Source organism: Cucurbita pepo, chromosome LG20 (assembly GCF_002806865.2).
Source record: "Cucurbita pepo subsp. pepo cultivar mu-cu-16 chromosome LG20, ASM280686v2, whole genome shotgun sequence".
Classification (NCBI taxonomy): Eukaryota; Viridiplantae; Streptophyta; class Magnoliopsida; order Cucurbitales; family Cucurbitaceae; genus Cucurbita; species Cucurbita pepo.
The window spans coordinates 1,566,493-1,589,793 of NC_036657.1; the positions used below are offsets into that span (position 1 = coordinate 1,566,493).

The 23,301-nt window shown below is 39.1% G+C and overlaps 6 protein-coding genes, 1 long non-coding RNA gene and 1 other non-coding gene across 10 annotated transcripts; 3 read left to right on the forward strand and 5 right to left on the reverse strand.

Moving 5' to 3' along the window:
- Positions 1-8: 8 nt before the first annotated feature.
- Positions 9-2,016, reverse strand: LOC111783000 (28S ribosomal protein S33, mitochondrial). Of its 2 annotated transcripts, none has more exons than XM_023663864.1 (3): positions 1,896-2,016; positions 680-915; positions 9-249 (listed from the first exon to the last, which is right to left on the reverse strand). In XM_023663864.1, the coding sequence occupies exons 2-3, from the start codon at positions 895-897 to the stop codon at positions 159-161; spliced, it is 309 nt and encodes a 102-aa protein (XP_023519632.1). In that variant the 5' UTR covers positions 898-915; positions 1,896-2,016; the 3' UTR covers positions 9-158. The 2 variants fall into 2 exon arrangements, with proteins under 2 accessions (XP_023519632.1, XP_023519633.1); XM_023663865.1 differs by having other exon boundaries at positions 680-938; positions 1,896-1,996.
- Positions 2,017-2,672: 656 nt separating this feature from the next.
- LOC111783562 (protein PLASTID TRANSCRIPTIONALLY ACTIVE 14) lies at positions 2,673-7,059 on the reverse strand. Its single transcript, XM_023664491.1, has 13 exons — positions 6,863-7,059; positions 6,621-6,773; positions 6,337-6,474; positions 6,084-6,209; positions 5,729-5,857; positions 5,010-5,099; positions 4,762-4,912; positions 4,425-4,534; positions 3,643-3,714; positions 3,456-3,561; positions 3,178-3,375; positions 3,021-3,063; positions 2,673-2,932 (listed from the first exon to the last, which is right to left on the reverse strand). Exons 1-13 carry the CDS (start codon positions 6,917-6,919, stop codon positions 2,854-2,856), a joined length of 1,452 nt encoding a protein of 483 aa, XP_023520259.1. The 5' UTR covers positions 6,920-7,059; the 3' UTR covers positions 2,673-2,853.
- Positions 4,132-4,205, forward strand: TRNAI-UAU. Its single transcript has one exon. It is a non-coding gene; the product is annotated as a tRNA-Ile (tRNA).
- Positions 7,060-7,641: 582 nt separating the features above from the next.
- LOC111783563 (pentatricopeptide repeat-containing protein At3g22470, mitochondrial-like) lies at positions 7,642-9,744 on the reverse strand. Its single transcript, XM_023664492.1, has 2 exons — positions 8,900-9,744; positions 7,642-7,924 (listed from the first exon to the last, which is right to left on the reverse strand). The coding sequence occupies exon 1, from the start codon at positions 9,678-9,680 to the stop codon at positions 8,913-8,915; it is 768 nt and encodes a 255-aa protein (XP_023520260.1). The 5' UTR covers positions 9,681-9,744; the 3' UTR covers positions 7,642-7,924; positions 8,900-8,912.
- Positions 9,745-11,741: 1,997 nt separating this feature from the next.
- On the reverse strand, positions 11,742-12,996 carry LOC111783645. Its single transcript, XR_002813391.1, has 3 exons — positions 12,912-12,996; positions 12,147-12,221; positions 11,742-11,833 (listed from the first exon to the last, which is right to left on the reverse strand). It is a non-coding gene; the product is annotated as an uncharacterized LOC111783645 (long non-coding RNA).
- LOC111783643 (LRR receptor-like serine/threonine-protein kinase GSO1) lies at positions 12,922-17,288 on the forward strand. 2 transcript variants are annotated; one of them, XM_023664559.1, is made up of 3 exons: positions 12,922-14,888; positions 15,477-16,649; positions 16,728-17,288. In XM_023664559.1, exons 1-3 carry the CDS (start codon positions 13,226-13,228, stop codon positions 17,099-17,101), a joined length of 3,210 nt encoding a protein of 1,069 aa, XP_023520327.1. In that variant the 5' UTR covers positions 12,922-13,225; the 3' UTR covers positions 17,102-17,288. The 2 variants fall into 2 exon arrangements, with proteins under 2 accessions (XP_023520327.1, XP_023520326.1); XM_023664558.1 differs by having other exon boundaries at positions 12,922-16,649.
- On the reverse strand, positions 16,962-18,700 carry LOC111783644. Its single transcript, XM_023664560.1, has 3 exons — positions 18,628-18,700; positions 17,397-18,508; positions 16,962-17,038 (listed from the first exon to the last, which is right to left on the reverse strand). The coding sequence occupies exon 2, from the start codon at positions 18,494-18,496 to the stop codon at positions 17,414-17,416; it is 1,083 nt and encodes a 360-aa protein (XP_023520328.1). The 5' UTR covers positions 18,497-18,508; positions 18,628-18,700; the 3' UTR covers positions 16,962-17,038; positions 17,397-17,413.
- A 1,015-nt stretch (positions 18,701-19,715) lies between these two features.
- On the forward strand, positions 19,716-22,726 carry LOC111783033 (calnexin homolog). The gene is made up of 6 exons (XM_023663909.1): positions 19,716-19,926; positions 20,018-20,087; positions 20,676-21,805; positions 21,897-21,968; positions 22,053-22,175; positions 22,270-22,726. The coding sequence occupies exons 1-6, from the start codon at positions 19,843-19,845 to the stop codon at positions 22,429-22,431; spliced, it is 1,641 nt and encodes a 546-aa protein (XP_023519677.1). The 5' UTR covers positions 19,716-19,842; the 3' UTR covers positions 22,432-22,726.
- Positions 22,727-23,301: the final 575 nt, after the last annotated feature.

Here is a 23,301-nt window from a genome sequence, read left to right on the forward strand (position 1 = left end):
GCGCTCAATTATCAATGAAGAATCTTCAGAGTGAATATCGATTATGATGAATAGAAGTCGTTACAACTATGAGAAACTGGTCCATAACCTAAACTTTAGGCAGGAAAAAACAACAAAAAGATAAAGCCCTAGCAGGAACAATTCCACTGTCATTGTCTCTACTTGTTGCGCTTGGCTGCACGCCTGCCTTGACCCTTCTTAGGTGGTCCCTTACCGCGCCGCTTCAGCATTTCGAGCTTGGACAAGCGCCTAACAAGGTAGATTGCAGATGATCAGAATATTGAGACAAATCTGTTGGGAACAATTTCTGTTCTACCCGGAGTATGTATTTATTTCATGTTAATTTCCTTCTCCAAATAACATTAAGATCCTGATATTCAATTACAAAAGACATGAGCATAGTTCAGTAGTTGAGGCACTTCTTTCCCTTGAGCTTGGAAGTTGAAATCCACACCCCCAAATTTGTTTAAAAATGCACCGATTGAAACCCCCTTTCACTAATCAGAAAATTCACTAGTGTGTATATACCTAAAGTCCCCCATTTTCCAAGCTAAACACATATGGCCTTCCTACAAATCACTCCTTATCCTAATATCACCCAATATATTGATGGAGAAAATCTACATCTTATGCATAAAAAATTTGTTCAAATGATAGGTCAAATAGAAAGAGAGTGTACTCTTGTTCTTGACGAGCCATGATAAGAGGATCATCCTTCTTGATGTCATATGGATACCACTCTGCTACTTTGTCACCGATGAGTTTTTTGCGCAGAAGCTTGTGGGTAGATCGTTGACCTGTCGGGTTAAGTACGTGACCAAATATCCTTGCCCTTGCTTCTGTTACTCCCTTATTGAGTGCTGCAGCAATCATACCCTTCAGGCTATTCGTAGCCATCCTCTCTTCAAGTTTTCCCTATGCACATCACCAAGGGAACACTTACAGGATTTTAGTATGCAAAAACATGTTTTAAGCATTAGAAGCTTCAACTTGTGAATTAGAACTATCCAACACCAAACCTACTGAAAATTCTCACTAGATAATGATTACGAAGAATGTAAATGAGCCTTTTGTCCAACCTTCAAATAGAAAGTTCCACTTGCGATATCAATACTCTCTTGGGGGTATAAAGTGTCCAGTAATACGAAATGTTAGTGGTTCCCAATCCCTAATTCCTAATTCCAAAGAAATACTAAGGAAAATCAATGAAGAATCATACAAAATATCGGACTCGACAACGAAGCTCTAAGGCTCATAAACTAAACACTTCACATTGCTTGACAGTGCATCCATATCGAAATGGGTCATTTTCAATTGCTCTACACCACGCAGTATGCTAATTAATAGTTTCGTATTATAAAAAGTTCACGGGAATAGAACAAAAATTGAAGCCATGGTGATCCTATTATCAATAAGAACTTGCAGAGCAATCAAAATCGGTTCTCACTTAGAAATAACCCTAGAAATTAGAATTAGAACTGACATGCGATTATTATCTCAATAACAAGAACGTAACTTAGATGTCTCAGCAGGTTTTCACAAGTTCACAGCTTAGTCAAGAAGCGAAGTTCGTTGAGCATTATATCATCTAATCCTCGAGTACCCTAGGTTAGACTATACGGACCCTATTTCAGATCGAATGCAATTGACCGATTGATGGAGTGCTGCAGCAGAAGACGAGGTTGGCGTGGTGGCGTGAGGTTGCACCAAAAGTGAGACAATAAGAGGATAAAAAGTGGCGGTGGAGTGTGCGGGGATCATCGATCGGCGACGGAAACACAGAAAAGGGAAAGAAAGATGGAGTCTACACTTCTTTCCTTTCCCATTTCTTAACATAATATAAATAGAAATATAGCAAATAAAATATACAAAATCATGGAAAAAAATCAACATACCAGTCGCAGAGAGTCTGGAAGTGCAAAATTTGCAAGCTTGATTGGTTGGGGAGGTAATCGCCGCCGCCGCCAAGGGTGGAGAGCGTCCAGAGATCATCAGCGGAGTACAGAGTCGTTTTATCTTAAAACCCCTCTCCATGAGTAAACCTTGGTTTGGTTTGGTTTGGTTTGGTTTTCTTGAATTTTGCCTAAACCGAAAACCGAACCAACATTCACGGTTTGAAGTCCAGACTAATATTTAGGAAAAAAATCATTATTTACGCATTTATTTATTTTTACTCCAAAATTTACTTTAAATTTAATTAAATGTCATGAATTTTACCTTCAAATTAATTTTCATATGAAATATCATTTTATTTAAAATTGTGGGCTTTTTTAAGGCTTAATTTTTATTTAAATTAATTAGTTTTTAAAAAGTTTTTACTTTACTTTTTGTATAAAAATATAGTAGGTGAAATCTTGCAAAAAAAGTAAAATTTAATAAAATTAGTATTTCTTTTTGGTAAAAATCAATACAATTTATCAAGTTAGGGTAAAAATTTGAGTAAAATCTGAGTTTCTTAAAAATATTTATTACTGGCCGGTTTGGTATTTATTAGCTTGGTTGCATTAAACCAAGCCGAAAAGGTTTGGTTTTCTCTTTTTTAAATAATCGAACCAAACCGGTAAAGCTGATCTGAGGTATGAAGTATGAACTTGAATTAAATCCTTTATATTCACAGAACATTGATAATATGTCTATTTGCAGAATTAGATTACAAAGAAATGGATAAGAAATATAAGAAAGAGGCAACCATTCAAGATTATCAAATTTTTCCCGTTGATGCTACAATTAATAACGACTAATAACTGAATTTACTTCATGAAATTTATGTAGCTACACCAACATCTTTACAGGGACTGAAACACAATTTCATAATACCTGCTAAGCTCAAATTGCAGTACAAAATTTTCAGAACTAGAACAGTATCCGTTCTTGATAAACATCCAATGCCTTGATCACTTTCTCCATGAACAACTTTCGGTGCAATCTGTATCTGCAGCCATGAAAACAAATGGGAACTTGATGAAACTCCATTAATGATATCATAAAATCAGCTTTAGATATAAGAAGTTAATGTTTACTTGATCGAGGCTTCTAGCGTTCTTGTAGCTTGTGGCATAGAATCTGTTGGTTGTTTCAAACAGCAACGTCATAAGGTATTATTAATATCTTCAAATATAAGAAGATCTTGAGGTTTTTTTAGTGGTTTGCATTTAACTTTGGGACTGCATGGCGTACCTAGGATTTTTTGGTCTTGTTCTGATGTGGTCGGGAATGCTGCGAGCATCCGTTGGCATTCTTCTTGTAACTCTTTAACTGCTTTCCTCTCCCTGCTTGGGCTAGGTGGGATATCTCCATCTGACCATGAAGGCAGAGATCTTGCTGCTGCAATTACCGCTCCGTCAACGAATGTATCTTCCTCGTTCGATAACCGACCTGCGATCGTCATTTGGTCAGTTTGTTCAGCACTTGGTAAACAAAAGAGGTAAACAAAAGAAAGTTTTGATTAACAATACCATTGTAGTAATAACCATCAGGAAGCCCAGCTATGTTGAAAACTGATAAGAACGAATCTAAGTGAATACGCGCATTCCCGGAGAACTCGATCATATCCCAAGGGTTCTGCAGTTCCCCATGTTAGATGTTTACATGAAATAAACAAGATCAAATATATTTGGAAAGTTGTGGTGGAGATGAAATTACCACAGGAGATGAAAAACCATATCTCTGCAGAAACATGTCGTTCGTTTGGCCATTCATGTAATTGACTGTCATCTGCAAATAAAATTTGATACTTCAAGAAAATATACAATGTAAATTTGATCTCTTGCTTACAAAAGCATAAACATCTAAGACAAAGGCCAAAAGAAAAATTCTCATATCACCCTCATTCCCCCGGTTAGTATTTACTGTAGGACGAAAAATAAAACCATCAACCATCTTCTTTTTCCTTTTTTTTCTTTGCTGTTCCTTGGCTGTGGAAAGTTGGCCAAGATTATGCAACAAGTTCAGACTAATTTGGTGTCGGCAAGAAGAACTAAATTTGGCGCTTTGGGCTAACAGCCCAAGCCCACGGCTAACAGATATTGCCCGTTTTAGCTCATTATGTTGCGTCTATTAGGGAGAGATTTCCACACCCGTATAAGGAATGTTTCGTACTCCTCCCAATAAAAATTTCTGAAAGAATCAATAGGTCCCGTAGCTCAGTTGGTTAGAGCGCTGGTCTTATGAGCCGGAGGTCGCGAGTTCGAGCCTCGCCGGGACCAGTTGATGATTCTTCCATAAATTTTTATTGTAAGATCTCACATCTGTTGGAGAGGGGAAGGAACATTCCTTAGAAACCACCTCTCCATAATAGATGCTTACACACTTTTGAGAGCTTGAAACCGAGAACTTTTTGCAATGATGCAACCAACATGCTTTCATATAAGATTGAGTTATGCAGGGACATTGCTAAATTTGAATATAATAAGACAATGAGAAACCTCTTGCCCTTTTTTGATCTGCTGCCCAGCATTTATCATCACCTCAAGCATCCGATCCTTAAAACGCCAGTGGAAAAAACAGTTTGGTCGGAAAGAATGATTCAGCATATCTGCATAATATAGTTAAGAAAAATACACAATTAATGTAATATAATCAAAGGATGCCAAAAGGTATGTGACATATACTAATCCCGTGATGCATTTTGAGGCATCTCAGCCTTTAATTCTAATGAAAATGTTGCCAACAGTTCTGTAACGTTGATTCTTATCCAAAAACAGAGCAATTGCAAAACATGATATATAAACACGACTTTATGTTTGTTGTCCAGAAGTTTACCAGCATAAGGAATTAGCATATTTGCATCTTGTACTAAAGCTCCGATCCTTGTTTGCATGTTTATGCATCGTGATTGTGCTATACTCACAGCCCAAATGAATCTTTTAGGATCTCGAGCAAGCCGCTTAATTTTAAGGGGTACACCACTGTGCTGTAGTATTATAGCAACAAAGTTGTAAAACAGCAGCAGGCACATTTGTATAATGGAAAATTAATAGCATATTCCATCCATGTAACAGAAAATTTACCCAGTTCCTTTCCCAGAAATCTAAAGCACGATGCTGCTGGTCTCTGATGGTTGAAGCAAGATTTGGATCCTGTAGCTCCAAAAGTTCTTCCTAAAATGCATAACAGATTTCAAATAACACAAGTTACTCATTAAGGAACCATAAAACTGATAAGAAATGAATTGATCAAAGGACAAAAATACTAATTCTCCCTTAAAACAAATAGAGGATTGGAGAGAAAACAAGTAAATATTGATGGCATGACGGCTAATACCAATATTGTTTAATCACTAATTCTCCCTTCTGACACTAGTTAAAAAGTTACTATGGAAAAATAGTGTCAGAAAGTTACTATGGAAAAACATATGTGGACGGATGATTTTCTTACCCTCCTAGTCGATAGTATATGTTACAGCCCAAGCCGATGCTTCATTCTCCTCTCCAATCGATGTGGGATCTCACAATCCACCCCATTCGGGCCTAGTGTCCTCGATGGCACACCACTAGGTTTTCTCTTCCGGGCTTCCCCCAGGATTTTAAAACGCGTCCACAAGGGAGAGGTTTCCACACTCTTATAAAAAATGTTTCGTTCTCCTCTCCAACTGATGTGGTATCTCACAGTATAAGTCTTAACAAATTGAGCTATGTTCATGTTGACTCATTAGATCATATTATACTTTTATAGTTGGTTAAATGAAATGAAATGCATCAACTCGTTAGGCACAAAACATATTTTCTACCTCGGAGGCTAGAAGTAAGCTTGTACATTCGTCAATACTTGGTAGAAAATCACCATAGAGCTGCCAAAAGTTGTCATCTCGATCAAATGCATACAGCAGAAGACACGCTAACCTTAAATCCCAATCAGTCTGCCATCCAAAGATATGCCTTATATCAGTTATTTACAAACAAAAGAACGAAATCAATAAAAATAATAACAGGTTGGTATTCATCTAAACAAAATATGTTAACTGAGAGTGTATTCAAATTGAATGGGATAAAATATAAGAACCAGGTAGGACCCAGAGACATAAACCAAATCAACGAAACTGAGCTCAGAAATATTATCTTCAATCTTATGAAAAGTTCATGTACCTCTGGATTTGTCGAATTAATTATATCGAATATCGGATGACCCACTGGAATTATATCAGGGAAAAACATCCAGGGGAGTTTCTGGCTTATGGTTAACATTAGTTCTAATGGAATTTCCATGATTACCTGTGAACCAATAGATAAAGAAAACACCATTGTTAGTTATCACAACCAATAAATAGCAACCAAGGTCTGTAAAAGACGATGCGTTTGAACAGAACTGAGAATTTGAGAAGCAACGTATGAAACTGACCCTAGCACGGCGAAGAGGTTCAACATCTTTGGAAGCATATACACCAAACCCATCAGGTCCTTCTTTGAATTCGATTCCATAAGCTCGCATACTTCTAACAAATCCTATCTTATAGAAATCAGGGTCTGCTGGTTCCAACTACGGGAGTTTCAAGGGGGAAAATCAGTCATTAAGATTCAACGTTAACCCAACGCACGAGGATGTCAAATCATTTTACAAAATTGTTCATGGAATACGAAAAGTAAATAATATAACACATTTGATTGGCAAAGAACTTTACGGACCTCAGAAGGAGAAGATTCGTCGGCTTTCGGAGGTTGTAGAAGAGGAAATGCGGCGGTTTCGGTTGCAGCTTTAATCGGCCGCAATCTGCTTTTAGGGGAAGTGGACGGATAGTTACTGAATCTTGGCGAGGAGAAAGATCGGAAATCCTTCACCTGCATCCATAATAGAGAGAAAGAGAACAAAAAATGAGAAGCGAACAAGGAGAAAGGTTTGTTGACATAGCGAGAACGGAAGAAAGGACCTGCGGGCAGGAGATGAAGCGATGAGTGGGCTGATGGAAGGAGATAGAATTCGCCATTAGAGGTACCGATCAACAGCAGAGCAGTGCAAAAGGTTGCTGTATGTTCTGCAGAAGAACGTTATCCACTTCAGCTCCCCGCCTCCGTGTTCCCTCCCATTTTTTATGAACGGCGCAGGCTGATGCTTCACACTGTTTAAGTATATGTTCCAAAGCTGAAATTTTCAGTAGTCATTTATTTTTATTTATTTTTTTTAAAAAAAAATTTATTTTTAAGAAAGGGGTTTTATTTGTATATAAATAAAATGTTTTAAATAAGTTTTATATATAAAAAAATAATTTTGATATAATAAGTCAATTAGATATTTAGAACGAGGAGATTCAAACCTTCGGCATATAAAATAATAGTTTTGATATAATAAGTTAGTTAGATATTTTTTGATATAATAAGTTAGTTAGATATTTGAATCGTTCGTGTATACTTTCAGTTAAAAAAAGAACGAGTATGAAGTGAAGAGGAGATTCAAACCTTTGACGATTAAATAGCCTAATTTTATACTAAACCGTGAGATCTCACATTGGTTGAAGAGAGGAACGAAACATTTCTTATAAAATGCTCAAATCCAAGATAATGACACTAAACCGTGAGATCTCACACTAGTTGAAGAGAAGAACGAAGCATTATAAGGGTGTGAAAATCTCTCCCTAATAGACGCGTTTTAAAATCATGAGGCTTACGGTGATACGTAATGGGCCAAAATGGACAAAATAAATAATATCTGCTGGGCCAAAATATCTGCTAGCGGTAGACTCCGCTCGAAAAATTCGTGAGAAAAAAAAATTGTGTAGATAAACCCAAAACAGCATTATGTTACATTATGACCTCAATTTCTATGGCAGTTTCTTCGAGTTAATAGCATTTGATATGAACTTGATGTTCATTCAAGCCTTCTGCTGCTCTGAAGATTTCTGAAGACTATAGGAAGTGTCAATGGCTTTCTTGTCCCTGTGAACTGAAGACACCAATAACCACCAACATTTCTCTTCCTTCTCCAACGAAGGAACCTGAAAGTACAAGATTTTGAACTCTCCGATTAACTTCCCGCCATATAACAAAAGAAACTACGATCTAAAAGCTTAACTTGATAGGTTAAAGAACGCTTTTCTTCGCTCAATGACAGAATAGATGTTCGAACAAAAAACTTACTCAGACATCATATTAAATTTACTAAAACCCATCAGCTTAAGCATCTTGTTTATATGGGGAAAGCTGACGGGTAAACATAGAACAATCCTTTAATATGTTGTTAAAGCTTTGAGCTTTCCATGATGTGCATCCATATAAGTTTTAAAAACGTGTCTACTAAGGAGAGTTTTCCGTATCCTTGTAAGACTCATTTTTAACCGACGTGGAATCTCACAATCCCCACCCTCTTTGAGGCACAACCCTTGATGTCTGGCAAGGGGTTTTACGAGGGTGTGGAAACCTCTCCTTAGTAGTAGACTCCCTAGTAGACACGTTTTAAAAATCTTGAAGGGAAGTCCGTAAGGAAAAGCCTAAAGAGAAAATATCTGCAAGCGGTGGGTTTAGGTCATTACAAATGGTATCAGAGCCAGACATACATCGGGCGGTGTGCCAGTGAGGACGAAACATTCTTTATAAGGGTGTGGAAACCTCTTCCTAGGAGATGCGTTTCAAAAACCTTGAAGGAAAGCTCAAAATGGAAAGTTTAAAGATGACAACACCTACCGTCACGGTGGACTTGGGACTTGAGTTGTGACACATTTCTAAGTTAAATGTATCATAGATGTCACAACACAAACTAATGCACTGGTTCAGGCAGATAGACAAGCAAGAAGAATGATGTGGTTTAGAAGCTTGCCCTTTAATTGATAATTGATAATTGATAATTGATAGATTGGAATGAACTAAAAAACACAAGAAAGAACCATGCGAATCAAGCATCAAGTTTATTCTGAATATCATCAAATTTCGAGGTAGTAATAACATAATTGAGTCACAGAGAGCAAATGGCTTACCAGAAGATCTTCTCTATTCAATCCAATTGTTGATGATACCGTCCAACAATTCCGACACCTTTTTCAGATGCTCACTGGTATTCCGATCGCCAATGGAATTCAAAGTTTCACTCAACTCTGTTGCTTCGCCGATCATCGCTTCTCTCAGCAAACACCTAAAAACCCAACTCCTCAGATCGTAATCCGGAACCAAATTCGAGTCAATCATGTTCTTCAGAATCTTCAAAGCATCAAGTACCATACCCTTCCTACACAGTCCCGCGATTAGGGTTTTATAAACCCTCTCATCCGGCTTACATGGCGACCCTGGTCTTAGCATCCAATGGAAAATCTTCAAGGCCTCCTTAAATTTCCGCTGCTTACAATAAGAGAAAATAAGCATGGTGATAATAGGGCTTGAATAGAGAAGCGCATTCCGATGGTGATTGAGACGGGTGAGGAGGGACATCGTGAGGGCGAAATCGGATTGGGAAGCAAGGGAATGGGAAAGAATCGAGAGGGGAAGCGATTGAAGTGAAAGATTAGTGAGGAGCGCCGCATCCAGAAGTGTGATGGCGGTGGAGTGGTGGTTGTCGAGGCAGAGACGAGGAAGAAGGAGGCTGATCTTCGTGAGCTCGTCTTGGGTAAGAGTCGTATTGATTTTACTGGCTGCGGAATCATAAACGGAGGAGGAGGAGGAAGAGGAAAATGGAGTACCAATGGCCGGAATTTGATCGTGAACGAGCTGCGGTGGAAGTGGACGACGGTGGAGGGGAAGAAGCCGTTGCCTTATCGTCTTCATTTCCTCTCTGGAAATTGTTTGCTCCGGCGAACGCTACTGATTCCTGCAAATTCTCATTCGGTGTAGAGAGTCAAATTAGTGAACAAAAGGCCCATTTTTTGGGGCGTTGTAGCATCATGGTCCACTTAGTCTGAGGCCCATTGGCATTTTGTTCTCAAGAAGCGCTGTCATTGTAAAGCCTGTTTTGCATTGCTCCGCACGTTAACCTTCCAATGGTGTGGCCTTCTCGTGTTAGGAATCACAACTCTACACAAGGGTCAAGGGTATGATATTGTTCACTTTGAATATAAACTCTCATGGCTTTGCTTTGAGCTTCCCCAAAATGCCTCATACCAATAGAGATAGTATACCTCACTTATAAACACATGATCTTTCACTAAATTAACCAATGCGGGACACACTCCCAATAATCATCAACAATTCTCCCTTTGAACAAAATACACTATAAGTCTCCCCTTAATTGAGGTTCGACTCTTTTATCCGGAGCCATCGAACAAAGTACACCCCTTGTTCGACACTTTAGTCGCTTTTGACTATACCTTCGAAGCCCACAATTCTTTGTTCAATATTTGAGGATTCTATTGACATGGTTAAGTTTAAGGCACGACTCTGATACCATGTTATGAACCACGACTCTCCACAATGGGATGATATTTGTTCATTTTGAGCATAAGTTCTCGTGGATTTGTTTTTGGTTGATGAATGAAATAAGAAGATTAAGAAAGTATTAAATGAGTGAGAAAAAATAAGAAAAACAAAATTAGTATTTATATATATATTTTTTCAATTTTAAAAATATTAATAAAACTTTTCAAAATATAAATATAATTTTCGAAATCGAGTATTTTTAATAGATTAGTCTTATTTATTAATATATTTATATTTTATTTGTTTTATGATAGTTCCCATGAACACCATTACAAAAAATATGAGAAAGGAAAATCAAATATTAAAATAATGAATTAACATAATAAATATATAAACAAAATTAACATTGTGGAAAGTGGTTTGAATAATTGAACCACCAGCTTATCATGAAATTAATGATTCATCCTCAAAGCGTTGATAATTAAATGCAAGGGACAAATTATTATTAATTTACAGTCTTTGTCCTACTCTGTTTGGACAAGGCATATGCATATATTTTAATATAAATCGCTTAATTAAGTTAATTAAGATAATTAATTTGTTTGGTTTAGCTACCTGCTTTGACCTTCAATTCCATTTAAATGTCAACCAAACAAGTGATTCAGGTTACTGTATTGCTTTGTTTATAACTTCAAAAGGAAATTCCATCCTTAATTTACTCTAGCTGTAACAAGTTAAAATGGATAATATCGACTAGCGGTGTTCTTGAATTGTTACAAATAGTATCAGGGTTAGGTACTAGACGGTGTGCCGCGTGAGGACGTTGGACCCCAAGGAGGTGGATTGTGAGATCCCAAATTATTTGGAGAAAAGAACAAAACATTTCTTATAAGAGGATGGAAACCTCTCTTTAATAGATGTGTTTTAAAACCGTAAAGCTGATGACGATATATAACTAGCTAAAACATTATTACAAATATGTAACTTATCTCACTAAATTATCTAGCACATACGGCTAACACTCCATTAAAATGACATAAAAATTTCGACATTTAAATTTTACTAGATCTTTTGAAAAGGCAGTCATAGATAATTAAAAAATAGAATAGACCGAGTTTAGAACACAAATCAAAATGTTATTTATTTTTGTAATTATAATAAAATGAACACACTTTACTAAATGAATTTTTTGTTTTTTAATGAGAATTTGTTCATCCTCTATCTTTTCAAAATGCATTGTGTTTTTGTCTTTTGTTCGATTTTATTGACAATAATAACCGTATATTTTTTCTCTTATTACATTATTCATTCGTATGTTAAATTATGAATCAATTGATTGGACAACGGATTAGCGTAAATTTTAACCAAGAAAAAGAATAAAGCACCAATTAACAAGAATTACTTTTTACTTTTTAGGAAAATTAACAATACTTAACTTTTGTAAGTTGATAAGAGAATATTAATTCACAACCACCCTTATCTACAAGCACTAGTTATTTATTATTTTTGATGAAGCTAATAATCTTACCCTTTGGTTCAGAGTCCTATGGAGTGCTCCTTGGGTTCTGCACAACATCAATGGCTACGATTAAAAGCTAGCTACAATGGAATTTTACGTGTCTAATTATCTCACTTAATTCACAATAAACATACAAATTTCATCCATAAACCCTCCCTCTTCTTAACCTCTATATATAATTTAGGTAAATATTGTCTGCTTTAATCCATTATCGATTGGATAGGAGAACAAAAACATTTCTTCTAGAAGGGTAGGATCCTTGCTTAGCAAATTTGTTTTAAAACCATGAGGCTGACAACAATAGGTAATAGGTCAAAACTAATAATACCCACTAAAACGAACAATAAGTAACAATATACCTAATGACGAGGTGAGAGATTCAATTCCATTCACTCCTCTTGCAAGAGAATAAAGTTCGAATTCCACCCTTCAAACTTAAAAATACAATGATATTAGTCATATAATAAATCATGAGTTTGGAGAGTTAAGAAATTCAAAAGAGAAAGGGAAGCAAAGGGAAACATACGAGTGGATATTATGATTTGCGGGTTGGTTTATACGTAACAAGATGAACAAATATACATAATATAATGGAGAAAAATTGTGGAATACGAATAGCAAGACAAGAAGGGTTTCAGAAGAGAAAAGATGAGAAGAACAAGACATGAAGGTTTGGTAGGATGAAGCCAACAAAAGTGCATAAAACCCCATATAAATATTGCATGGATTCTGCCCCTCTGTCTCTCTTTTCATTGTTTTTTCAACTGTGGAATTGGTTTTGCTTTTGCATACGTGGGGAATTAGTGAAATTGTGTGTGGGACAGAGCTTTGACTTTTTCTAGCTCATATTCTAAGCCAATTAGGTACTTCAACTGCTCACTTTCTCTACAGAGTTGGTTTTCACTCCATTTCTTAGCTAAGACATTATAACAAGCAAACCCACCATCTCCCTCCTTCCAACCACTGTGACTGTATTGATATTATTTCCATATCGCCTAATTATGATTCCACAAATAGTTAACCTTTTTTTTGTTTAATTTTATATTATGGGCCTTTCTGACCCTCCCTTTTGACCTTCCCGACATTCTATTTATTATTATGGAACTATGAAAGCAGAGATGTACCTCAACTGATTCTGATCCTCATCTGAAATGGAGATAAATAATGGCGTTGTAGCAATCCGATGGTCATTTATGGCATTTTCCTGACGGGCAGATCGATATCTCCCAACCATCTGCCTATGCAGTCATTATTATCTGTAGAGTTCGAGAAACCATGGCTCTTCTTCCATGCAGCGCCGCTCTTTGCCTCTTACCATTTTTCACCACGCGTCTTCCATAAGTACTGTCTAAAATTCTACTCTTTTTGAAGAATATGTACCTCTGATCATCTCTTGAAATCTCTCCAAGAATAGGGTGTTACTTGCATTTGCAACAGAATGGCTGATTCTTCTGCTCTGTTTTTACCATTTGTTGTTGTGCTCTGTTTTTTTGTGTGCTCTGTTCCGTATGGGTTCGTTTTGTGCGATGGTCAGTTGGATGGTGGTTCGAGTTTAGGCGTGCTTTTGGAGATAAGGAAGTCATTTGTGGATGACCCTGGAAAAGTATTGGAGGGTTGGTCTGAGAGCAATCCGAATTTCTGCACTTGGAGAGGGGTTTCTTGTGGGTCTAACTCGGCGGGTGGCTCGGTTCAAGTGGTGGGACTTAACCTTTCTGACTCGTCACTCGGTGGGTCTATATCGCCAGCACTCAGTAGGTTACAGAACCTGCTCCACCTTGATCTTTCCAGCAACAGCCTAATGGGTCCCATTCCAACAAACCTCTCGGAACTCCATTCGTTGGAATCTTTGCTCCTTTTCTCTAACCAACTCAGTGGGCCGATTCCGGCTGAGCTGGGTTCGATGACGAGTCTACGAGTTATGCGAATAGGCGACAACGCACTTACTGGTTCCATTCCCTCTTCGTTTGGAAATCTTGTGAATTTGGTTACTCTTGGTTTGGCCTCGTGTAGTCTTAGCGGTTTGATACCCCCAGAACTAGGCGGGCTCGGCCGAGTTGAGGATTTGGTTCTACAGCAAAATCAACTCGAGGGTCCGATTCCCAGGGAGCTTGGAAACTGTTCGAGCCTCGTTGTCTTCACTGCAGCTGCTAACAGTCTCAATGGCTCGATACCGATGCAATTGGGTCGTCTCGAAAATCTCCAAATTCTGAACCTCGCTAATAATACTCTCTCCGGTGAGATTCCGGTGGAGTTTGGGGAACTCGGTCAGCTTGTATATTTGAACCTAATGGGAAACCAACTCGAGGGTTCAATTCCAGTTTCACTTGCTGAATTGGGTAATCTCCAGAATCTGGATTTGTCTATGAACAAGCTCTCAGGGGGAATTCCAGAGGAGTTGGGCAATATGGGGAACTTGGAGTTCTTGGTTCTATCGAACAACCATCTTTCTGGTGTCATACCGAGAAAGTTATGTTCCAATGCTTCCAGTTTAGAGCACTTGTCTCTATCTCAGATACAAATCTCCGGCGAGATTCCGGTGGAGTTGATTGAGTGCAGATCGCTAACGCAGATTGATTTGTCTAACAATAAACTTAATGGGTCGATTCCTGATGAGTTTTATGAATTGAGGGGCTTGACTGATATCCTCCTCCATAACAACAGCTTAGTGGGTTCAATTTCACCGGCGATTGCAAACTTCAGCAGTTTGAAGACTCTTGCTCTGTACCATAACAATCTGCAGGGCGATCTCCCACGTGAGATTGGCATGCTTGGGGAGCTTGAAATTTTGTATCTCTACGACAATCAGCTATCGGGGGAAATTCCTTTCGAGTTGGGGAATTGCTCAAACTTGCAGATGATTGATTTCTTTGGGAATCGGTTCAGTGGGGAAATTCCGGTGAGCATTGGAAGATTGAGGGAGCTGAATTTCATTCATCTCAGGCAAAACGAACTTGTGGGTCAAATTCCCGCCACTTTGGGTAACTGCCATAAACTGACCATAGTGGACTTAGCTGACAATCGTCTTTCTGGTGGGATCCCTTCAACATTTGGTTTCGTCGGAGCTCTGGAGCAGCTTATGCTTTACAACAATTCTCTTGAAGGTAATCTTCCTCGTTCATTGATCAATTTAACAAACCTTACAAGAATAAATCTATCCAAAAACAGGTTGAATGGAAGCATTGCTCCATTGTGTGCTTCCCCTTTTTTTCTTTCTTTCGACCTTACACACAATGCGTTTGACGGTGAAATCCCTCCTCAACTGGGAAACTCTTCCTCCCTTGAGAGGTTGAGATTAGGGAACAACAAATTTTCCGGCGATATTCCGCCGGATTTGGGGAAGATCCGTCAACTGTCCTTGCTGGATTTATCAGGAAATTCTCTTACAGGGTCTATTCCGGCTGAGTTGTCGTTATGTAAGAAACTGACCCACCTTGATCTTAACAATAACCTTCTTTCTGGAACTATACCAATGTGGCTTGGTAGATTGCCTCAATTAGGAGAGATTAAGCTCTCTTTCAATAAGCTCTCTGGTTCACTGCCTTTGGAGCTATTCAATTGTTCCAAACTGATTGTGCTCACTCTAAATGGAAATCTACTTAATGGAACATTGCCCATGGAAATTGGTAGACTGGTATCACTTAACATCCTCAACCTTGATGATAACCAGTTTTCGGGTTCAATTCCTTCAGCTATTGGTAAGGTAAACAAATTATTCGAGCTTCGTATGTCGAGAAACGCTTTAGATGGGGAAATACCAGCTGAGATTTCCCAACTACAGAATCTTCAGAGCATATTGGACCTCAGTTACAATAACCTGACCGGTGAAATTCCCTCCTCTGTTGCTCTGCTGTCCAAACTAGAAGCGCTTGATCTATCTCACAATGAACTGACTGGAGAAGTCCCTCCAGACATTGGTAAGATGACCAGTTTGGGCAAGCTGAACCTAGCTTACAACAAACTAGAAGGAAAACTGGACAAGGACTTCTCACACTGGCCAGATAGTGTATTCCAAGGAAACCATCAACTTTGTGGAGGTCCTCTTGGTCGTTGTAGTGAAGCTTCTTCGAGCCGATCATCGGGTCTGAGTGAAGCGGCAGTGATAGCCATATCTGCAGTCTCAACTTTGGCAGGAATGGCAATTCTATTGCTTACAGTTACCCTTCTCTATAAACACAAACTAGAAAGTTTCAAAAGACGGGGTGAGGTCAACTGCATTTATTCATCTAGTTCTTCCCAAGCACAGAGAAGACCACTTTTCCATAATCCTGGTGGAAATCGAGATTTCAAATGGGAAGAAATTATGGAGGCCACAAACAATTTAAGTGACGATTTCATTATCGGCTCAGGAGGCTCTGGAACAATCTATCGAGCCGAATTACACAGCGGAGAAACTGTTGCTGTTAAGAAGATATTGTGCAAAGATGATCTTTTGTCAAATAGAAGCTTCATAAGAGAGGTCAAGACACTAGGAAGGATAAAGCACAGGCATCTAGTGAAGCTGCTGGGATATTGCATCCACAGAGGAGCAGGCTCAAATCTGTTGATTTATGATTACATGGAGAATGGAAGTGTTTGGGACTGGTTGCACCAACAACCAGTCAATGGGAAAAAGAAAAAGAAGCTTGATTGGGAGGCAAGATTCAGGATTGCTGTTCAATTGGCTCAGGGATTGGAATATCTCCACCATGACTGTTTGCCCAAGATTATCCATAGGGACATCAAATCAAGCAACATCCTTCTTGATTCCAATATGGAGGCACATTTGGGGGATTTCGGCCTAGCAAAAGCCATCGTCGAGAATTACGACACCGACACAGAATCCAAAACATGGTTTGCAGGTTCTTATGGCTACATAGCTCCAGGTAACACCATTTTTATTCACTTGATTTAGTTGATGGAAATACATAGTTAACATACTGATGCACGTTTCCATTTCCCAGAGTATGCTTATTCTCTGAAGGCAACTGAAAAGAGCGACGTTTACAGCATGGGAATTGTACTGATGGAGCTCATAAGTGGCAAGATGCCTACAGATGAAGCTTTTGGAGTGGATATGGACATGGTAAGATGGGTAGAGACACGAATTGGAATGCGAAGTATGGCTGATAGGGAGGAGTTGATAGACCCATGTTTGAAGCCGCTTATGCCCAATGAAGAATCTGCAGCATTTCAAGTTCTTGAAATAGCTCTCCTATGCACTAAAACCGCGCCACAAGAACGGCCAGCATCTCGGAAAGTTTGCGATCAGCTCCTGCACGTTTATAATCCAAGAACAGAGGGTTATGAGAAGATGCAGACAGATCAATATTCTTGAGAAATAGGTTCATTGGTCATGATCGGTTTGGTTTCAGAGCAATGACTGCTCCTTTGTTATATAAGAAACAAATTTGTGTTATCTTTAGATGAAAGAAAATGTTCTAGTTTATCAAATAGCTTCATGATATATTAATCTCTCACAAACCACAGATTCTAGAATGCTCAATTCACCTACTGGAAAAGAAGATGGGAAGCAAATCCTTTTAACATTATATTAGTTAGATTTCATGATTCTCCCATCACAATTGAATTAGAGAATTTATAGAGTTCTTCATGAGTTTACAGCGAAGTACCTAAACAGGGTTCAATCTTAAGCACTGCTTTGGGCTTCGAGAAAGGCATTAAACTCCTCTCTTGCCTTGCGCAATCTAGGTGTGATGCAAGACGCTGGCGAGGAAGGTCCTGAAGGAGACGATGCCGAGAATCGAACATGATGCGACGGTTCGTGAGATTTTTGTGACGAACTGTTTTTTGTAACTCCCTTCTGATCTTTATCGAAGACGAAAGCTGCACTGATTGGCGCATTTGCATCCACACTATTTCTTATTAACTCCATTGGCAGATCGTAGAAAAGGCTGCTACTGGAGTCGTCTTCGCCAGTTTCGTTTGGCATGGCAGATGAAGCCCATGATCCACATTCGAATTTCTCCATCGAAACTGTCCTCGATATCACGCTTCCAATCTCGGTCCTCGACATCCTCACTTTTCCTATCTCTGGTTCTTCTTCCTTTCTGATTGACCTAACGGCCTTCGCTTTGCCGAATCCCGGTAAGAATAAACAGAGAGCCCCGCATTTAAATCCGTCATCGGTAGGCTCTAAGTTCTCTGCACCATTACGATAATCTTTGTTCGATTCAGTTCTAACGAAATCATCGTAACTCATCGTTTCTGGAAATTTTGCTTTATTCAACAACAGATCCAAATCATCGGCGGGAGCACTTGCTCTGCCTTCGCCACATGATTTACTCCTTCGAAATTGAGTATCCTCTTGCAGAGCGACTTGTATATCCTGCACCGACGATTTGAGCTTCGTCGAATTCGAGATTTTAAGTTTCGATTCTTGATTTTCTAGTTTTCCTTTCTTTTTCATTGAACCGAATCGGGGAGATGAATTGACGGAATTCGGCAGGCTGTAGCTTAAGAACTTGAACTGCGTCGGAGGTAGCGGCGGCGGCAGATGAAGATCAGGGACATCAGGAGCCGTGATGGGATCGAAAATCATATCCTCTCTCGCCGATGACTGTCTCAATGATATTGGATCCACCGATATCTGTTTCTCCTTTTCCACACATTCGTCATCATCGGAACAATACGTTGAACCAACGAACTCGAGCTTCCCGGACATCAACCTCTCATTGTTGAAGTTATCCGACGTAGGCAGTGCAGGTGCCATCACCGGAGAAATCTGTGACAGAGAGGAAGAATTTGAAGGTGAATGGAATTGCACAACAACCAGCATTTATAACAACAGAAAGAAGAAAGAGATGATCAGCCATGATTTCTCAGAACGTGGGAAGCATTTACTTGAGCCGAATTTGGTAGTGTCTTGCATGATCTGTTCTTGCATTTGCAAGAACCCGCCAAGAAGCAGTTGTTGACTTGAGAAAATTATTTAGTAAAATGGCTAGCGGGCTGCACGAGCTCAATACCATGTAGCAGGGATAACTTCAGACGTCTTCTCACGATACACACGTAAATCTTTTAATATATTAATTTCCTAATTTCTTTTTCATTTTTGTACAATAAGAGTGTGATCAATTGATTGATCACTTAGTCCAATCAAATAAGTTGCGTAGTCTCAAGGGAAATCGTCATTTTTCGTGGCTTAGTCTTTACCGACACAACTCGACACCTACGCATACATATTCAATCCAAATTATTGGGGTTCGACTCTGTCTTTACCGAAGCCAAGGTCTCTCAATGCGACGTCGTATCCCATCATCTCGTCTTGGTTCCGAAGAACACAGACCCATGCATTGGGATGTCATCCCATGTCTTGGGACAGCTTAACTAAGTACACCATTTGTTTGACAGCTCACAATTCTATACCATGTTAGGAATCACGATGACTCTGATACCATGTGGCATTGGTTTGGGCTTCCCCCAAAAGGGCTCTTACCAATGAATATAGTATTCCTCCCTTATAAACTCAGGATCTTCCACTAAATTAACGAATGTGTAACTCACTCCCAAATAATCCTCAACAACTATCTCATAATCCTCAACAACTATCTCATAGAACATTACGAGCATCCATCCATTTGGATTCTCATTGGATATTAGACTCCCATGTCCATGTTAAGCCATTTTAAGGCAATCTGATAAAAATATTAATATGGTGAAAAGGCAAGAACTATTCGAAAAGGCAAGAACTAATGGAACATAGGCTTCCGAGTGTCGTTTCATATCAAAACGTCAACCTAGCTTTAAGAGATGAAATGGGCCGCCTCCCTTGCGAAACCTAAAGAAACAAAGCCCAATTTAATCGACGTAAGGAAACCGGACAAGACTCCGGAAGTTGGCTACGTGGCGAGTATTCATTGGTTCATTTCACGTGGCACACAATTTGATTGGTGGAAACAACGCAATGCAAGTGCTTTCGAGATCTATTAATATGGAATTTTCGTACGAGGGCGGAGAGGTTTGCCGGAACTTATTGAAATGTTTTAAGAGAGTTCTGTTTCGATTGAGATCTAGTCTTGTAAGGCTCTGTAGAGTTTAGGGTTTGAGATCCAGAAGATGAAGGCGGTCCCTTTTGGATTAGCTGCGGCTTTGCTTGTTCTTTGCGTTTCTATTGTTCAGCTTCGAGCATCAGACGACGAGGTAATCTGTTTCAGCTTGTTTTGGCCTTCATTTCCTTGTTTGTTTCTCTTAGATTAAGATCCAATTGGTTGTTCTATTTCGTGGAGTTCAGATATTTTACGAGTCCTTCGACGAGAGTTTTGAAGGCCGCTGGATCGTGTCCGAGAAGGACGATTATCAAGGTTTGTTTTCCTTTTGTGTCTGTTGTGGAATATTCGTTGATCCTTTGTAATTTCTGCATATTCTGAATTGCTTCCTGCTGGATGTGTATATAGCCTGATCTGTAAGTGAAAAAAGGGAGGAAACAGAGTGAATGCGTTGGCTCTTCGATTTTACTTGATGAATGCTTCTTTATTTCATTCCCATCTTTTTGTATCTACTTCTCCCATCGATAAGTTATATCTTGCATTTTCTACGTGGTTAGGGTTAGTGTATGAGACATTAGTTTGATCAATGACATGAAGAGAAGAAATATGGACTTCCGCAATTATTGACGATTATAGCAATTTTTGGCTTTGGTAGTTTTATCTTAATGGGTGGTTAATTTTTAGGCATTTACGTTTGTTGGCTTTTTTATGGCATAGTTGGGGGATGTCGCATCATTTGCTAATTACGAACAGTTTTATTTAGCTTTGATTCAAATTTGAATAGTTAATGGCATTTAGATGGTGGAATAAAGATTAGAAGAGGATATATAGATATGTAGTCTTTCACGCTGGTTGATTAGGTAGAGTTGCTTAGGTAACTTATTATTCTGTTGTGTTCTATAGGTGTCTGGAAGCATTCTAAGAGTGAGGGACATGATGATTACGGGCTTCTAGTAAGTGAGAAGGCAAGGAAATACGCCATTGTAAAAGAGCTCGATGAGCCAGTGAGTCTCAAGGATGGAACTGTGGTTCTCCAGTTTGAGACTCGCCTTCAAAATGGGCTTGAATGTGGTGGTGCCTATCTGAAATACCTGCGGCCCCAAGACGTGGGATGGAAAGCTAAGGAGTTCAATAATGAGTCTCCTTACTCTATCATGTTCGGACCTGACAAGTGTGGGGCTACGAACAAGGTGCACTTCATCTTGAAGCATAAGAATCCTAAGACTGGGGAGTACGTTGAGCATCATCTGAAGAATCCTCCTTCTGTTCCAGCTGACAAATTGTCTCATGTTTACACTGCCATTTTGGAATCTGGCGATGATGTGCGCATTCTCATTGATGGGAGCGAGAAGAAGAAGGGAAGTTTCCTTTCTGAGGATGATTTTGAGCCTCCACTAATTCCTGCCAAGACAATCCCTGATCCAGACGACAAGAAACCCGAGGACTGGGATGAGAGAGCGAAAATTCCTGATCCTGATGCAGTGAAGCCAGATGACTGGGACGAGGATGCACCAGTGGAAATTGAAGATGTGGAAGCTGAAAAGCCTGAAGGATGGCTTGATGATGAGCCTGAGGAGATAGATGATCCTGAGGCCACCAAGCCAGAAGATTGGGATGACGAAGAGGATGGTGAATGGGAGGCCCCAAAGATTGATAACCCAAAATGTGAGGCAGGTCCTGGTTGTGGTGAATGGAAGAGGCCAATGAAGAGGAATCCTGCATACAAGGGTAAGTGGCACGCCCCAGAAATTGACAATCCTAACTACAAGGGAATTTGGAAGCCGAGGCAGATCCCCAACCCTAGCTACTTCGAAATTGGAAAACCCGACTTCGAGCCTGTGGCTGCAATTGGAATTGAGATCTGGACCATGCAAGATGGTATCTTGTTCGACAACATTTTGATCGCCAAAGATGAGAAAATTGCAAGTGCATACCGTGATGCCAAATGGAAGCCGAAGTTCGAAGTCGAGAAAGAGAAAGCGAAGGCTGAGGAAGCAGCAGCCGCTGGGTCAGATGGTCTTGCAGAATATCAGGTACAGATCTATCACAGTTTTGGTACTCTCCCATTGATATCAAACACTAAAATGTCTTTTCTCATCCCTGGCCTATGTGACTATCCTGCAGAAGAAAGTATTCGATGTCCTCTACAAGATCGCAGACATCCCCTTCCTAAGTCAATACAAGTCAAAAATTCTTGTAAGTGAGGAAGTGTGCTGTCTTACTCGTTTTGGATTCTATTTATTTAGTATGGTCCTATAGTGAGTGTGTGAATGCGTGCAGGATGTCATTGAAAAGGGAGAGAAGCAACCAAACCTCACCATAGGCATCATAGTCTCTGTATTGGTAGTTTTCTTCACCATCTTATTGCGGATAGTCTTCGGAGGGAAGAAGACAAAGCAACCGGTAGGTGTCGCTCTCTAGAATTTTATTTACATGAAAGAAGGTTGGCATATGGGAGTATATAGGGGATTTACGTTGGTTGTTTGTATGGTTGCAGGCAAAGAAAGAGGAGACGAGCGCGGCAGCTGCAGCAGAGAGTTCCAACGATCAAAGTGGAAGTGGAGAAAAGGAAGGAGGGGAAGAGAAGGAAGAGGCTGGTGCTGGTGCTGGTGCTGCTGCACCCCCTCGTCGAAGGTCTGGTGCTAGGCGAGATAATTAGAGAGGGAAGAATCGAATGTTTTTACAATTTGCGGGTTCTGAATGCAAAAGTTGAAAGAAAGTAGCGCTGTGATTGAGTAAGCAAAAGCTGATTCTTCAATTTTTTTTCGGTAGTCAGTCTCAGTCAGTCATGAAAGCATACTATTTTGAAGTCTAGATACGAAGATGTTGTGTTGGGTTGTTGGGGGTTGTGGAACTTGGGTGGGGGGGCTCGACAGGAAGGATTTTGAGGACAAAATTGTTTTGGATTACCATTTTTTCCTTAAATTTTATACCTCGCCTTTCATTTTAGTTCTCATGATTTATTTCTACGAATTTCATAGCCTAATAGCTTTAAAAATGCTTGTTTTGATTTGTTAGTCAAATTATAAAACCATCCCTTTTAGCATTTTATTATCATCATCAATTTTATAGTTTCATTTTGCTGTTATTTTATGGCGCGCAAATTAGTGATTACAAAAACTTACTTTTTCCCCCCTGTAAAATCATTCTTATTAATTATAATTAAAAAATAATCGAGAAAAAGAAATCCGCGATATTCTTTGGGTTTGGTGCAGTCCACGTCACATGCTAGGAACAATAGATGATTTTGCATCTAATGACATGTTCAATTCTGATCCTTAAACTTTTCAAAATATATCAATTTATATATTATATTTTATCATAAAATTCAATAATCAAAAGATTAAGCACTCCATGTGGGATATCTTTGAACCACGAAAATATCTTGGTGTCTTCTTTGTGTAATTTCGTTCATTGGTGTTTTTCGTTCATTGGTGTTGTGCTACTAGGTTCTAAAGTTTTATATAATTGGCAGAATATTCATGTTAAAATTTTAATAAATAAAATTGCAAGGATCTAAAAATCTTTT

Excerpts from the sequence above, each read along its gene's own strand:
- LOC111783562 (XM_023664491.1), bottom strand. The coding sequence starts at position 6,919 with ATGGCGAATTCTATCTCCTTCCATCAGCCCACTCATCGCTTCATCTCC. Across the intron at positions 4,913-5,009 it reads ATTTCTGGGAAAGGAACTGG|CACAGTGGTGTACCCCTTAA; the intron begins GTAAATTTTCTG and ends ATAATACTACAG. Across the intron at positions 4,535-4,761 it reads TATGCTAATTCCTTATGCTG|ATATGCTGAATCATTCTTTC; the intron begins GTAAACTTCTGG and ends TATATTATGCAG.
- LOC111783563 (XM_023664492.1), bottom strand. The coding sequence starts at position 9,680 with ATGAAGACGATAAGGCAACGGCTTCTTCCCCTCCACCGTCGTCCACTT.
- LOC111783033 (XM_023663909.1), top strand. The coding sequence starts at position 19,843 with ATGAAGGCGGTCCCTTTTGGATTAGCTGCGGCTTTGCTTGTTCTTTGC. Across the intron at positions 20,088-20,675 it reads CGAGAAGGACGATTATCAAG|GTGTCTGGAAGCATTCTAAG; the intron begins GTTTGTTTTCCT and ends TGTGTTCTATAG. Across the intron at positions 21,806-21,896 it reads ATGGTCTTGCAGAATATCAG|AAGAAAGTATTCGATGTCCT; the intron begins GTACAGATCTAT and ends ACTATCCTGCAG.
- LOC111783000 (XM_023663864.1), bottom strand. The coding sequence starts at position 897 with ATGGCTACGAATAGCCTGAAGGGTATGATTGCTGCAGCACTCAATAAG. Across the intron at positions 250-679 it reads ATGGCTCGTCAAGAACAAGA|GCGCTTGTCCAAGCTCGAAA; the intron begins GTACACTCTCTT and ends CTACCTTGTTAG.
- LOC111783643 (XM_023664558.1), top strand. The coding sequence starts at position 13,226 with ATGGCTGATTCTTCTGCTCTGTTTTTACCATTTGTTGTTGTGCTCTGT. Across the intron at positions 16,650-16,727 it reads TTATGGCTACATAGCTCCAG|AGTATGCTTATTCTCTGAAG; the intron begins GTAACACCATTT and ends TCCATTTCCCAG.
- LOC111783644 (XM_023664560.1), bottom strand. The coding sequence starts at position 18,496 with ATGGCACCTGCACTGCCTACGTCGGATAACTTCAACAATGAGAGGTTG.